Raw genomic sequence first — 16,993 nt, forward strand, 5'->3', positions numbered from 1 at the left:
AGGGAAACAGTCTTAAATGTAATTATTGTGCTTTATTTCACACCAGAACCATAACCATAACACACACTTTTAAACAATGAGAACAATAAATACAATAAATGACAAGAATTCGTATTAAATCAAATTAATAAATGTCTGACAGACAGGCCTCGTGGTGTCCGTAGGCTTGCCCTCACTGTCAGAGATATCGCTCAAATACTTCCAAATTTCGCTTCTGGCGTCTTTCTTGTCAACAAGCCGAAGCGCAGCGGCAGTTGCACTCCCACTTGCAGCCATGCTTCTCGTTTTCTCACATGCTCTGGCAGCTAAAGCGTGCACGAGAGAGGGGAGGCACTTGAGTGTGCTTGAGAGGGGAGGGACTTAGAGCGTGCTTGAGAGGGGAGGGACTTAGAGCGTGCTTGAGAGGGGCGGGACTGCAGGCACGGCTGCAGTGCAGGGAGTGGAAGCAGAGCGCTGAACACACACGGCTCTTATTAAAACGGCGCTTTCTCACCGGAGTACTTTCCCCCGTTATTCTTAAAGTACCGATACTAATGAAACGGAGGAATCGTAACGTTTTTAACGGCAGGGTATCGCGGTACCTTTCAAGTATCGGTACACCGTGCAACACTAGTCAGGAGTCAGTGTCTCTCCCCCAAACTCACACATATAAAATTCGATATGAACTGAAGAGCCGCATGAAACTAGGCAAAGAGCCGCATGCGGCTCGAGAGCCGCGGGTTGGCCACCCCTGGTGTAGAGGATCAGCTGTGTCAAAAATTACCTGTTTTCTTTAAAAAAATACATGTTTTTTGAAAATGGAAATGCATTTAGAATGTATCAGTTCGAAGAATACACACAGTGCTCTGGATGGAAACTGTAATTAGTTCACACAAAAAAAAAACCTCAGGTATATATTCTACTAGGGAGCAGTATGGGCATCAAACATCAAACCCAGCAGTCATATCAAAGCATGCAATACACCTTTCAGTCCACAAGGGGGCAGGCCTTCTCAGTTCCTTCCTTTTAGATAAGATAAGATGTACGTTATTGATCCCAAATTGGGACATTTTGTTATGCTTTAGTATAAGTAATATAAGGTATATCCATGATGAGTTTATAGATGAATAGTTTTAATATTGATTAAAATACAAAAGTGATTACAGCTCAGGGAAGGCTTCTCTCTGCATAATAAAGGGTGAATAATTTGTTGTGTTTTCCAACAGCAGTATGCAGGATTTTCTTTTTGTATTAACTCATTTATTTATTCACTCTTACGCTCTTAATTTAATGAGGATAGATAATTTAAGATTTTCTTTCACACAGGAGTATATGAAATATGTTTTTACCTGCAGTGTTGACTTTAAACCTGCGCTCATATCTGAACATTTATGTAAATATATTTAACAATACAAATATGTATATGTCCATTTAAATCAACAGTTACTATATCACTTGATCACTTTATTCTTTAATATTTTTTTAATTATTTGTATTTGTATTATATTTTATCTTTATTTTGTACCTTGTGTGAATCCTGTTTTTTTCACTCTGACCTTGTTGCTGCTAAAACACCTCAATTTCCCCGTGGGGATAAATAAAGTTCTATCTTATATTATCTTAAATATTATGTGGGCTACTTATTGACTGAACAACCAGATTTCAAGTTTTCAAGAAATTAAATGACATACATCGGGATAAAATAAGTTTAGAAATTCTATAACAGAAAATACAATTAGGCCTACAGGTAAGACATGACAATCTTGTTGTTGTTTAGCTCACACAGAACCATCTTTAATCATAGCCTACACAATGCAGTGACAGGTAGGACGTCAGAGGGTGTGTTGTAGATGAGTTACCTTAACACTCAGGTCATTAGAATACAAATATTATATCATATACACCAACTGAAGTTGGATTGGATTGGTGATCGAAGTAAAAACATGATATTGTTGTAAAACTGCAAACGGCTTAAAATTGCTCCGCAGGAAACACACTACGAGCAGAAAGACAGACGGCTAGTGTTAGAAATTAAAATCAATGTTTTGATGGCATAATGTACCTTAAATGTACCTTCAGTTTAAATGCTGTTTTATACTGAAAAACCAGAAAATTATTGTGCACAACCAGTTAAGCTTTTATTCTGAAAATCCTTCATCTCCGGTTAGCATGTGGCTAGTTTACCATTTCTTATAGAGGTTAATTTAGTAGCGAAATGACATGGAGTGATGCACACCGAAACCTACTGATTTTAACACTGCAACTATAGAAGTATTATTATTGCTGAATATTAAATGAAGGTATAGTTTATTTGAATAAAGTTATTGTTTACAGACGTGGGTAAGATGTGACAACTTCCGGAATGACCAGAAACCAAACCAGCCGTGAAGTATTTTCTGTATTTTTTAGAATATTAACTACAACGTTTAGAATGTGTTAAAGGAAAAGTGATGAAAGACAATATGAGGAGAAGAGGCGTGTTTAAGTATGTATTGAATGTACAATGCCTGAATCCTCTGTTTAAACGTAACAACGGACATTAAGATGTGGAGGGCCGGCCCGCAGGGAGGAGCCTACAGAAGCTATATAAGAGCAGCACCTGAGCGGTTCGGCCTCTTTTCTCTGCTAGCGAGAGCCAGAGACAGCTGTTTTCCTGTCGGACAATATCCTGTTTGTGACTGTACCACGCTTTTTATTAATTAAAGTACCAATTTGAAAACATCTCAGAGACTCCATTTAGTCTCCTTTTTAAGCTTCTCTTTCCTGGACGCGAGAATAACCATCACAGTTAACACTAGTCATGGTACTAAGATTATCCTCTATGAACAAATGAATATATCAAAATCAGGGTTTACAACTATTGATAATAAAATCAAGGAGACTAATTCTACATGAGATTAAACATGATTGAAATCATACATCGGAATAAATACATCATCATCGGCTCACTCAATTATCATTTTACAATTATCCCCTAAGGTCCAAAATGAAAATGAAAAAGGAAATGTAACTTTAGTTTATATCTTCCACGTTACCAAGTTTAATGTATTACTCGAACGTGATTGGTCCAATGGTGACGGGATGGAGCTGATCTTGGCTGTCAACAGAGCGATATGTCCTTCTTCTGCAGTGCTGTGATGTGAGAGGGGATATAATGATTAGACACATTTAGACAGTGTTAAGATATTCACTTTATGCTTCATCTGCTCTCGAGAGACTCCACATGGCCCAACCCAGTCTCACGGCATTTTGTGTTATAGTCACGAAATTAATCTATTGATTCGTGTTCAGCTAGCTTTTTAGAGAGATAGCTTAGCAAGCTAGTTTGATAGCAAGATAACTATTGTTCACTAGCTAGCTTGTTAGGTAGATAGCTTACATTAGCAAGCTAGTCTGATAGCTAGTCTGATAGCTAGTCTGATAGCTAGTCAACTTGTTAGATAGATAGATAGCTAACGTTCGCTTAGTGCAATAGCCAAATAGCACTTCTGGCAGTGAGAGTTATTATAAACTGTTAACATGAGGTTATATGGAGTCGGATAGGTCGATGTGCTCTGTAGTTTTGTAGGTTATCTTAGCGGTGCCATCTACACCAAGAGACACTACAGAGTTAATACAAATGTGCTCATACAAAATGCTGGGCCATTTGAAATATGTCATCCTGCCAGCCACTAAAAGATAACTTGTGTGGTTCTCTAAAACCAATCCATTGGTGCTGTGTAGCTGTAAATTATCCCAAATAAAAATCAAGCGTTTTAACCGGATGTGGGAAAAGGTTCGGGGCTACATATTTAATTTAGTTTTGTTTCATTTGTATTTGTCCCGCTCATGGTACGCATACCCAAATGTACAATAATTGCCAACAAAACATGTCTCTATAAACACACCATTGAGCGAAAAGGAGCAGGGAGAAGAATACAATCTTATATGACCTGCCCCTTTCTAAAAAAAACATAGGGTCAATTAAGCATGGATTACTAGTTCATTATTTTGATTGAGCAGTGGCGAGCCGTCAGGGCCCTCTAGGCTCTCTCTGAGGGCCTAAGATATTCTAAAATATCATATTTGAATGATATATATATTTTTTAAATATATTTTTTATTATATTTGTCATTAGTTTTACCTAAATAACTTGATTTAAAATAACATTTCCAAAGAAAAAAATCCTTCGAATCTGCCAGTTCAGTTTCTGTTGGAATGTGAAGGGTTAAATGTCGTCTCTGTGAGTTATGTGAAGACGGGAGAGCTTGTTGGAAAATAGCTTGAAATAAGGTCTGTGGAAAACGAACCTGTTAGATAAATGCACGTTTTGTTCAGCCGGATAATATCCACATGTCTACCCTACTTTTATTATTTTTGAATCTTAAATCTAATTGATAGATTTATGATTAGCATCAGTTCGTTCATGATGGCTCATGTCAGTGATAGTGATGAGTGATGACATCTTTGCGAAATTATTAACCAAGTCATTTTCAAGATTGAGTTAATTCATTTTTAATTGTTACTTGGCTGTGGGTGCCCTGTCATGATAGGTGTTTATATAAATGGTGTTGTTTTGAGTGGTAGAGGGTCGCTGTCATTAATGCGTTTTGCACCCCGGGCCGCTGTTTTGATAATCCGCTGAAGTATATTCTGCGACTCAGGGGCGGACTGGGGGGAAAAAGTGGCCCAGGGATTAATTGACAGACAGGCCCACTTAATGCGCGGCATGTATCGGCCGCTGGCCACGAAAGTATGTTACTTAACAAAAAACCCTATGCATTTAATGTTATTTTGGACAATTATTCATATGGTAATCACATTACCTGAGCCCTTGAGTTGCCTAGAGCAAAATAGTTACAGCATATATTTAGTGATTTTAATGTTGCACCCAAAACAATAAACCTGCTAGCTAACTAGCCTAAACTCAGTAACAGAATGTGGGCAACACGTTCTTCTCCACAGCTGCGCGACCTCTGAGTCAGACGTCACTTCCCCCTTTTCCTACGGATACAGCCACTCCCACTGAACCCCGTTTCCCTGCCAACCCCCCCCCCCCCCCTCCCCTATGCAAGCCCCTTCCTCTGAACTCAGGGCTCGCTACAATACTGTATACTGTATACCAGCGACGTGCAGTCAGGGGAGGCAGGGGAGGCAGAGCCTCACCTGTCATACTCCAATGTAACGGAAAAACAACTAAAGAAAAACTAAATAGTAATAATAATAAAATGTCTCCACTGATCTGTGTTGTAACTTGTAAATGTGATTTCTGTATGATTCCAATCGCTTTTTATAGTCAAAATCAGCAAATTTGCAGAGCTCCTCCGCTACAACTACGGGTAGCGATGAGAAGTGAGGCAGGGACGAGCTCTGCCTCACGTAAGCCCACAGTAACTGGCTGGAGCGCGGGCACTAATTTAACGCGGGCACTTATTTTGTGAGCGCGCTCAAGCCAGTTACTGTGTGGTAAGGTGAGGCACAGATGAGCTCTGCCTCACCTCAGAATGCGTCACCCCACAGAAACTGGCTGGAAAGCGGGCCCTAAGCACATGCCTGCACCATCTCACTGTATGTCACCAATGTAATGTTTGTAGATCCCTTTATTACATTTATCCTCGCCATCCATAGTCTCTAAATAACTTATTTCACGTGTATGATATTTAGGCTCGCTGGTCTCATCATACAACGGCAATGAAAAAAGCACCAGGGGAGGCAGCCATAACCTCTGCCGCACTGAAGGGGGCGCAAGTGAGCCCACAGGTTCTTGTTGCTACTGTTATTCTACGTAGAGACGGGGTAGACACAGGCTGCTTCTCAGGTCGATTAAATGAAATCCTTGCTTCCCTCACTTGCGTCGTTTCCCTGCGTTTAGTCCCTCCCACCAGGGAAGCATGGAGGGACGCAAGGAAACCACGAGAAGCAGGGAAATGAGTTTTAAGAGCAATGGGACGTCCTTTCCTCCGGAGCGTCACGTGAAGCGACGTCCGTTTGTGATGACGCTGCACAGCTGTTCGTCTGGCAGCAGCTCTGTACCCGTTATTTCCACAAACACCCCCGCCTCTGTTAGTGCACATTTACTGACATAAACATTAGTATCATCTGTTGTAGATCCAAATACATGAAATAAAATAAGAAGTCATTCTCAAAAAAGATAAACGCCATTCTTAAAATGTATAAACGAAAAAAGCGATCATGAAAATGTTTCCAATAAATGAATAAAAAAATAGTATAAACTGAGGAGTGAGTCCCGTGGGGTTCATGTATTTTCTTCACTCCGCTGGGGTATTGCTCTCATGTCAAGAAGCATCAGATCAGTGCATGCACTGCCTCGTCCAATCAGTGAGCGATACACAGTAAGGGGGCGGGGTGAGTATCTGAGGATTTCATCGGAGGATGGTCTGGTGGTTCCTCGGTTATCGCTCCTCCATGATCGCTCCTCGCTCCTCGATCCTCGGTCCTCCGGCAGAAATAAGAGCCATGGGACGGTACTCAAGATGGCGCAGGCAAATCAACTTCCGGTGAGACCGAGGACCGAGGAGCGAGGAAATGAAAATAGTCGACCTGAGAAGCAGCCCCGTTCTTATGGAGAGGCGAAGTCACGCCCATCTACTTCCGGACCATGGGACCCCGGAAGCGAAAAATGTACATTGAATTCAATGGAGAGAGAACACGTATCTTTTGATCCCGTTTGAATTGTGCCACGAACTACACATATGATGTTTGTCAATCTTAAACAATCATTTCCATGTCAAAAAAGTCACATTTTGTCGTAAAACTGCTGAAATATAAGACTATGAAAAATACGCTACTACAAAGACTACAAATCCCAAATCCCATTCTGGGTCGCGTAAGTGATGTCACAGGCATGCTCGGTGATTTATAATAAGACTCGTAATTAAAGCGAAGAAGAAGAAGATCTCATAACTGATTTATTCCCTCCAATAAATTATAGATCGCTAAAAATAAATTCACTTTTACAAGATGCCTGTGTGCTTTGTACCAGGTTGTAGTCATAAAAGTGATCATACCACTTGCTCCTTCTATCGATTCCCGTCTGATGAAAGGACCAGGAGTCGCTGGATCAGACATATCAGGTAATATCATAGGTAATATACATGTTGTGCATGGAACATAGTCAAGTTAGCTACCTAGCTAGTAGCGACGAGTAGCGAGCACGTTAGTTAGCATTACATTACTTAGCCTTGTCATTTTTAGTAGCCTTACCATGAAGTTATTATTTTATTACATGAAGTAAACCAAAATGTTAAACAGTAACCAAACATGATGGTAAGTATTTCGTGAAACATTTGAAGAGTAGCCTACTGCGCCCTCCACCGGGTGCTAAGGAAGCAGTTCAGGGAGAGTCGAAGGCAGGCAGGGAGCTTTGCATGACATTCTTCTGGACGTGTTTCATTGTGATGACAATCTGTTTGTTGGAAAGACAGTCGTTGTGTGCTTATTGAGAGACAATTGTTAGAAGAGATAATTATTCAAAGTGTTGTTACTTTAAAGTGTTGTTACTGACCTTTTTCTCTTTTATTTTCTTTACCTCACCTGTAACTGCTGAGACGTTGAGGAACATGCACTGACCTGCTCTGGCAACCTGATTTCCACTGTACGTAATAGTATTTGGTTATGGTATATTATTTATATACATCAAAGGCACAATGCACCCCCCAGAGACACACATGTATTGAGTGTGATATTTTGCATAGGTCATGTGAAATCATCTTTACATACTAGAAAACTGTAGGAGCGGCAACATGTTTTGAAATTGAATTTTTAATATCCGATAATAAAGTTGATCTGTTTTCTTTATTCTTCTCTCTTCCCAACTCCATCCATCACCGTTCTCTGTTCTTGCAGGTCCTGCTTGCTAATCAATGCTCATATTTTCTTACACAATTACAAATAAAGTCATTGTATTGTTTGACATGAAGTTGTGCTTCATTCGGAGTCAATAATAAATTCATTCTGCCTTCAACTGCGCAATGATTGTGGACTGCACCGACATCCATGTAGCTGCCCCCCAGTAAGATGAACCAAGCAAAGAGGGTCACCATCATGCCCAAGGACATCCAGCTGGCCCGCCGCATCCGCGGAGAGAGGGCTTAGACTGACCTGAGACCAGCACACCCAAACACAACGGCTCTTTTAAGAGCCACCTACAGTTTCAAAGAGTTGCAATCCTACGTTATTATAATGATTAAACTGGTTCATGTATCACTTAGTTTACTGAACCGTGATGAATGAAAGTGAAATGAGTGAGGTAGTGGTTTACTGAGGTTACAGACATTAATATATGAGTAACAGGTCAGTGTAAACACAAGCTTCTGTCAATTATGGATCATTCAAACTATTTATATAAAAATATGTAATAAAGTTCTAAAACAAGTATTCGGTATATTCCTTGATAGCTTTTGGAGAAGGTTGTTTTTAAGTTTACTAAAATCTATCGTTTCAACTGTTTCACTTTATAAAAAAGGAACAGGTGAGTAGAGCATCATTGAGTTTCTTATTCTGTCAGTAAATTATCCAAATGAATGTTTTTCATTATTTTAGTCAACCCTAAACAAATTGATTGTACCTTTTAATAATGACCTTACATGGTCAGCAAAGTTAAATTACCTTCAGAAAATCAAATCTGTTCTGAGAAAAAACTAATAAATGTTTAAAGATAGGAACTTGCCATCCCACTGAAAAACAGTCCGTAGAGATTTAAAGGCGTAGTTGTAGTTCAGTCCAACGTTTCATTTGGATTCATTTGATAACAGTCAACTATTTTCATAAAGAATATATATATTTTTCAAAGTCAACTTTATTGTCAATCTTATTCAGTTTGAGAGATCAAAAAGACGTTTAAATAAAATTATACAATTAACAGATATGTATACAAATATATATATCCTATATACACCATCATGTATAATGATGGTGTATGATGTAGAAGGAAGTGTGGTAGATAACAAGTAAATATAGAGTTACATACAGATCCATGTTACAGCAAAAGATGGAATAACTCAGAAGCACGCAGTATAATAATAATTACATGCAACAATTAAATAACTGCTCAGCATCTCCACCACAATCCCAATCTGCTGTGTCCCGTTTTCCTCCCCTCTGCATAACACCCCATCACACATACGAAACACAACGCAGAGTCCGAGGGTGTTAAGAATATGTTTATTGAAATGTCCTCCTCTCTACTGGCCAACACATATGCTGGGTGTAGAATTGTTCCAGGAGGAGGAGATTTCCATGCCATGCAGGGTCTTTGGGGATGGGGATGATGATCGCCTCCTTCGTGGTCCACACAACAAAGTAGCAGAGACTCCGGTCTGTGATATGCAGCTGCCCTTGGACTGGTGCCAGTATGGGTGATTCTCCTTGAGAATATATGACCCACCCTCCTCACGGAGACAGAAGGATGGTAACTGGACTGCCTCCGCGATGGTCATGTTCCTCTGGCTGTGTGGACACTTCACCTCCAGCAGGGCAGATGGCTGCACAAGACCATCGGGTGATGCTCCCAAAACACCCGACTCACTCACAAAGAGACCAGACTCGATTCTAACACTGTCACTTGATAGGCCTCCACAAAAGCCTTCACCCCTCGTTTACAACCCCCCAGTTGACAGTTGGCGATGTCTCTGGCCAGTGGGTTGTATGTCTCCTCTCGCTGTTGGTAAAGTTGAGACACCGGCTGGACTACTTTGGAAGTGCCAGGCTTCCTCCACTGGCACTCAACATCTGTGGAGCTGATCTGCCACATGGCAAATATTGCCAATGCTGCAGCGTGGCTGCATTTGTACATCTCCTGTGCACAATCACAGACAGCGCTCTGCATCGCGCCATCGTCTCCCATGCAGATCTGTAAAAATAAAGTAAGTACCATTTGTTAGCATGCTATAATAGATTGAATGAGCAATAATACAAGGATGGTCCGGATCTGGGGGTGGGAGAGTTTATTTTTCCATAGTTTTGTCCTCTTGTCTGTTGTTATTGTTTGTTTTTTCTGTATTTTTTGTAATTTGTGCTGTATTGGTTGTGATTGTACATTGTATTTTTCTAAATGTGTATGAATTCATTTTTGAAAAACATTTGATCAACAATAAAAAAGGATTTGGTCAGGATCTAGACTCAGTGTGTAGTTTATTAATTAATCAATGCTCTCTACATTAGGAAAACACATACCGGTGTACCAGAGGGAGTCACACACAGCTGTGCCTAGATAACCAAAATCCTTGAATCTACACACAGCAAATAAACTCAAATGACACAACGAGAAAAAGGAGATCACGCATACAGTATAGTCGATATAAAATTGGCCGCTTCAATCTGAAGAGCAACTAAAACAAAACACGGGAGTGTACCTTGTTCTTGTGAACACTAATGTTATCCACAGCATACACAGAGACTACGAAGTTCTTAAGGAGAAAACTAGTTGCTAAAACAAAACACGTTAGTGTACCTTGTTAGCTAATGTTAGCTAGCTGACATTAACGTTACACATTGCACTCATATTACTCACCGAAACCTTGTAAAGCCGGTCCCGCTGCTCTTACAGAACCGACTAACTCCCCTTTCATATAGGTACAGTTCTCAACGTGCCCAGACTTGTAGTAATTTTCACCTCGTAAAATACTTTTATTCTCATTCTGAAAGAATGTGGTGAAATGTGCTAACGTGACGGCCATCTTTATGTTGGTGACGCGTATTGTGCGAGACCAGAGACCTGTAGTTCACTGAGCGGTTTCACACGAAAAAATGTGTAACTTCACAGTTTTACGACACATTTTTATTTTTTTGACTTGCAAAATGTTCTTTTAAATTGACAAACATCATATGTGTCATTCGTGGCACAATTCAAACGGGATCAAAAGATAACCTTTCTCTCTCCATTGACTTCAATGTATAATTTTCCGCTTCCGGGGTCCCATAGAGGCTTTCGGAAGGGGAGGGACTTCGCCTCTCTATTATACATCCATGGGTAGACCATGGCGGTAGACGCGACGCAAACAACAAACTAGACTTTTGAAACTAGAGGAAGATAAGGAGGACTTTTACAAAAAAGTAATAGAGATTGTTGTCCAGAAGGAAAGCATGGACTTCATCTTCAAGTCAAGGTAAGACCCCAATTGTAATGAAAATGGGATCTTACTAAGAAAGAACAATCCAATATTTAGATTGTGGGTATCCTTTTGTTGAACGGTCTGTTTAAAATGAATCGAAGCATCAGACTAAAAAAGCTTTTGAAAATAATCGAATATGTCGATTATGGTCAAAATATGATATTTGTAAATCTGACTCTGAAAGAGTCAGTGCCTCACCAGCCATGAACCTCACCGCACGTCACTGCTGTATACACAAACTATACAAAAACGCCTTTACGCGTTGGAGCTTGTTTAGCCATCTGTAAGCAACTGCCAGCTAGGTCTCTCAGTCACTCATTCCTGATCGTTCACTGCGCAGTGACAGCTGCTACGGGCCTGATGTGTGAAATTGAAACTCATAGATAGAACAAAGGTAGCCTATCAAAACGGCCCAGCCCAGCGGGCCACACCCCACTGGGCTGGGCCGGAACACTTACAAATGTGTGTTTTTTTTTAGATAGAACAAAGGTAGCCTATCAAAACGGCCCACACACAGCACCGGCCCACCGGGGGAAACTCCCGGTATTCCCAATGGCCAGTCCGCCCCTGCTGTGACGTAATAACTCTTCTTTTTTTTTCGAGGGAAAGGGGGGGGGGTCAGAGGGTCTAGGTAGAAAAGTCACGGCTCGCCACTGTGATTGAATAAGAGTCTGACTCACGGGAACACAGTTTTGGGTCCTCTTGTCACACAGACGTAGGGTGCAGTGAAGGAAGACGTATGGATTTCCACCGTGGAGAGGGAAGAGCAGGGCAGCGAAACGGGCACGAAGAGACTGACCGTTCTCAATCACTGACACATGGCGAGGGTCAGTGGGACACCTGGAAAAGATTAAACTGAATCATTAGGATCCAAGATTCCACTTCAGTACCTTTTTGGAAAGACCAGAGATGGCAAAAGTACACACATCCTTTAGTCAAGTAGAAGTACAGATACTCGTGTTTAAAAATACTAATAAATACTAGTAAAAGTAGAAGTACTGACTAAACTACTTTACTCAAGTAAAAGTACTTAAGTAAAAAGTACCCATAACTACCATCTGTTTTAAAGAGTACCTGACCTCCCTTTATATTCATAGAACAATAATGTCATTGTTAGCTAATGAATGTTTCCATGCTGAACAACGGCAACGTTTCCATTGGTCCCTCTTCTTTAGAGAAGACCAGGAAATGATGGATACACGGATCGTGTTCAAATCAATAGGCACGCAATGACTCTAAAGAATAATGACCACGCCACCAAACACACATTCAGACTAAAGGAACCAGCTGTTTGGAAAATGAGAGAAGTAGAAAGTACAGGTATTTGTGTTAAAAATGCAAGAAGTCAAAGTAAAAAGTTATCAGAAAAAGTAGTGGAGTAAAGTACTGATACCAGAAAAATGTACTTAGGTACAGAGTAGTTGTACTCCACGACTTCCCACCTCTGAGAAAGACACATACCTGGAATGAATGAGATAGTATCGCATGTGGTCTTGAGGATTTGAGGAGTTTGTGGTATAGCAGTCCTCCAGAACAACAGCAAAGTTTGGATCATTCTCAGGCACAAACACTGCCACATACAAGGGAGAACCCATTGGCAGAGTGACCAGGCCCGATCGGTAACTGTACCAAAAGTTGGAGTCGTGGAAAAGCGTCATGTAGGCTGTGGCTCTGTTTCCTGACCCAATGAGGCCACCTCCATTGCTTTGGGAAGAGAAAGAAGGACCATTAGAGATGTATTTACCCCCTGAAATGATAATAGATTGTCAAGTGTGTTGTTTCACTTATAGACTCACAGCAGTGGTCGGATTGCAGCATTCAGGCTGATATTGGTTTCTAAGGGATATGCACAGGAGAACGGAATAATCTGAGGTAGAACCAGGGAACCGTTACTTGGAGGGTGGTGTTGTGAGTTTTCATAGTATGTTTAATACTTAAAAACGAAAGTTAGTTATAATCAAATATAATCAATTATATTCTTGTATAACCCACAATGAAAATGCTTCATATTTTAGGTTTTTCTATAGTTACAGTATAAACAAAACAAAGTGGTTTGTTTGGGTTGAGTGTGTAAGGGAAAATGATATATGGGTGTCTCTGAAAAGAGTAGGCCGTTTTTCTCTCTCTCTCCTCTGGCAGCAGTACACAGGGAGGGGGGCTCCAGGCGTAAGGAAAAACACAGAGGCCAAAAAGAGTTCATGTCCTTTTCACACTAACATAAGAAGGGGGTCTTATGCCATATAGCTATGGAACATGTCGAGTCATGTTTTAGCCCTGTACAGTAGAAGCCATGCCCAGTTTTTCCTGATGTGGGTGTGGAAGAGGCGTTTTGGAAAATGCTATCGGGGTTTTTGTGCATAAAGACAGGGGTTGAGAGTAAAAAGCTCCAGAGCTGGGTAACTAGCTCTCGGTAAGGTTCTGCCAGACGGGGTAACTATCTCTCGAATTTCTTGGTTGTTGACTGAGTGGAATGATTTGATGAGAGATGTGTTTGTGAATATTATAAATACCGCCATCTGTGAGGAAAATCTCCCCTCCGAAATTGCGGATAGGTATGGGTTTTTAAGTGTTAATCCGCCGTCTGTGTCGGAAAAAGTGTATGAATATTATAAATACCGCCATCTGTGAGGAAAATCTCCCCTCCGAAATTGCGGATAGGTATGGGTTTTTAAATGTTATACCCGCCGTCTGTGTCGGAAAAAACGGTATGAAACTGATGTGAATTGGTTGGTGAAATGAAAAAGTTGAATGCGCTTTTTATTGTCACCGGTCTTTTTACGAGGAAATACCTCTAAATTCTATCGGGAGAATTTTAAAATGTCACAACTGAAATGGGCAGTTGAAATTAAAACATTTTGGTAATAAATGTAAGACTGTGAATTAAAGTTTCATATTTGAACATGATCACAGCACCAGGTTTTTAGTATGATTATAATGTTGTAAAGAGAGAAGGTAAAAACCCTGTATTAGTTTGGACCTATTTTTCTTCAAATAAACTGAATCCCACCTGTTGGATTGGGATAATTTAAAAGACACCTGTGCCCTCCTCTCCTGCGTCAAAGGTAAGATTGCACCCTGCCACACACACTTAGGTAGGAGCACACTCCATTTACTGATATCAAAATCCTTCGGGATCGCTTAAACAGATTAAAAAAGAGTTGTCTGAATTGAAACAGCAGTTAATTGAACCTGGTTCTTCGGGGGGTTATAGAGGTGAGATCTTGCTGACGTTGGTGGATCTGAGCCAAGCAGCAACCTTACATAGACTCAATAACTTCGGAAAGGTCAATTAGTAGGTCAGAGTAATTTACCGGAATAAATTATCAGGACCTCTCCGACTCTAAACAGGGCGAGGACCGCGGCCGGAAGAGTCAGGGGGCCGGGCCCGAGGGCGAGGACCGCGGCAGGAAGAGTCAGGGGGCCGGGCTCGAGGGCGAAGACCGCGGCTCTCAGGGGGCCGGGCTCGAGGGTGAAGACTGCGGCTCTCAGGGGGCCGGGCTCGAGGGTGAAGACTGCGGCTCTCAGAGGGCCGGTCTCGAGGGCGAAGACCAGACAGCTCCGGAGGCCGGGCAGGAAGGCGCTGACGGGACAGTGCCGGAGGCCGGGCAGGACCCGGTGTCGGAGCTGGTGGGACAGGCCTCGGCAGGATCCCCCACGGAAGAGGACCAGGACACGGGATTGGCAGGACCCCCGGCAGGAGAGTAGACTGCGGGACCTCCAACGAGACAGGACAAAGGGTTGGCAGGACCCCCGGCAGGAGAGTAGACGGCGGGACCTCCAACGAGACAGGACAAAGGGTTGGCAGCACCCCCGACAGGAGAGTAGTCGGCGGGACCTCCAACGAGACAGGACAATGAGCTGGCAGGACCCCCGGCAGGAGAGTAGACGGCGGGACCTCCAACGGGACAGACATACGATTGGTAGGACCCTCGGCAGAGGAGTAGTCGACGGGGCCTCCAACGGGACAGGACATGGAGTTGGCAGGACCCCCAGCAGGAACCTCCAACGGACCAGGACATTGGGTAGGGACTTGAGATGTGACTCGAGAGGGGAACCAAGGGGGGAACTCGAGACGTGACTCGAGAGGGGACTCGAGAGGAGACTCGAGAGGGGAACCAAGAGGGAACTCGAGAGGGGACTCGAGAGGAGACTCGAGAGGGGAACTAGAGGAGGGACTAGAGGAGGAACTAGAGAAGGGAACTCAAGAAGGGAACTCGAGAGGGGACTCGCGAGGGGAACTAGAGAAGGGAACTCGAGAGGGGAACTAGAGGAGGGACTAGAGGGGACTAGAGTTGGGACTAAAGGAGGGACTAGAGGAGGGACTAGAGAGGGAACTCGAGAGGGAACTGGAGAGGGGACTCGAGAGGGGACTCGAGAGGGGACTCGAGAGGGGACCTGAGAGGGAACTGGAGAGGAGACTTGAGAGGAGACTCGAGAAGGGATTTGAGAGGAGACTGGAGAGGGGACTAGAGAGGGTACTCGAGAGGGGACCCTAGAGGGGACCTGAGAGGGAAATCGAGAGGGAACTCGAGAGGGGACTCGGGTAGGAACTGGAGAGGGGACATGTGTCGTTCGGTACGCCGACAGGACATGGGGAGCTGGCGTCGTCTGGGGTCCAGCAGGAGACGAGGTGCTGGAGTCGGCCGGTACACCGACAAGACTCGGGGAGCTGGCGTCGGCTGGGGAGCCAGCAGAAGACGAGGTGCTGGAGTCGGCCGATACGCCGACAAGACTCGGGGAGCTGGCGTCGGCTGGGGAGCCAGCCCTGTAGCCGAAACTGGAGTCGAGCCCATGGCTTCCGGGGCCGGTACTGAAGCCGGAACCATGGCTGCTGGGGCCGGAACCATGGCTGCGGGGGCCGGAATTGAAGCCAGACTCATGGCTGTAAGGTCCGGTTCTGGAGCCGGAAACATGGCTGTAAGGTCTGGTTGTGGAGCCGGAAACATGGCTGTAAGGTCCGGTTCTGGAGCCCGGAAACATGGCTAAATGGGCCGGCTCTGGAGCCGGAATTGAAGCCAGAATCATGGCTGCTGGGTCCGGCGCGGAAGCCTGGACCCTGGCTGTGTAAGCCAGGTAATCCAGTATGAACGCAAAGCTGCGTGGGCCGGTACTGGAGCATGGAGGTATGGCTGCTGGGTCCGGCACTGGAGCCGGAACCATGGCTGTTGGGGCCTGTACTGGAGCCGGAACCATGGCTGCTGGGGCTCGGGCTGCTAGCCTGGCCTTGCGACGACTCCTCTTAGCAGCCTCCTGAATACTCCGTGGACCTCCATAAGCCAGACGAGGTCCGGAATACGACTCCTGGACAGGAGCAGGAACTGGGGCAGAAGCACGGGTTGACTTCAGGCGGAACCCACCAAGGCGTATGGTGCCAGGTTGGGAATTGGGAGACAGGGAGCTAGCATGCCTGGGGCTAGCAGGCCGGGAATCACATGCTTGAAGGAAGTCCAAAATCCAGTCAGGTAAGAACTCAACAAAACATGGTTTCTCTGCTGCCAACCGGAGCGCCTCTACCAGAGCGGCCCTCTTCTGCCGAACACTGGACGCTCCCTTCCACCAATCGAAGCAACAAGCCAGATAGAAAGTTAAATGCTGTAATTCAACCTCCCATGGATCATCTGCTGGGTCCATTTTGTGGTCGGTTCGTACTGTCACGGTGTGTGAAGCAGGTAGGACCCAAATGCAGATTAAAGTGAAACTTCCTTTATTTCAAGGCTAGGTGAACAACAAAGACAAAACAGAACACTTACCGACGAACTAGTCATGACAAAAGACGAACCGACAAAGACAGACAGAAAAACCAGAACTTAAATACACACAAGACTAATCACACAAACAAGACACAGGTGAGGAGGGAGGAGAAAACACAGGGGCCACAGGTGAACACAATCGGGTAATCAGAC

The 16,993-nt window shown here is 43.5% G+C and overlaps 1 protein-coding gene across 1 annotated transcript; it reads right to left on the bottom strand.

The window, feature by feature from the left end:
- Window positions 1–2,788: 2,788 nt before the first annotated feature.
- On the bottom strand, window positions 2,789–16,863 carry LOC117559850 (uromodulin-like). Its single transcript, XM_034236556.1, has 4 exons — window positions 16,841–16,863; window positions 12,552–12,794; window positions 11,771–11,930; window positions 2,789–3,111 (listed from the first exon to the last, which is right to left on the bottom strand). Exons 2-4 carry the CDS (start codon window positions 12,746–12,748, stop codon window positions 3,028–3,030), a joined length of 441 nt encoding a protein of 146 aa, XP_034092447.1. The 5' UTR covers window positions 12,749–12,794; window positions 16,841–16,863; the 3' UTR covers window positions 2,789–3,027.
- Window positions 16,864–16,993: the final 130 nt, after the last annotated feature.

Source organism: Gymnodraco acuticeps, unplaced genomic scaffold (assembly GCF_902827175.1).
Source record: "Gymnodraco acuticeps unplaced genomic scaffold, fGymAcu1.1, whole genome shotgun sequence".
Lineage (NCBI taxonomy): Eukaryota > Metazoa > Chordata > Actinopteri > Perciformes > Bathydraconidae > Gymnodraco > Gymnodraco acuticeps.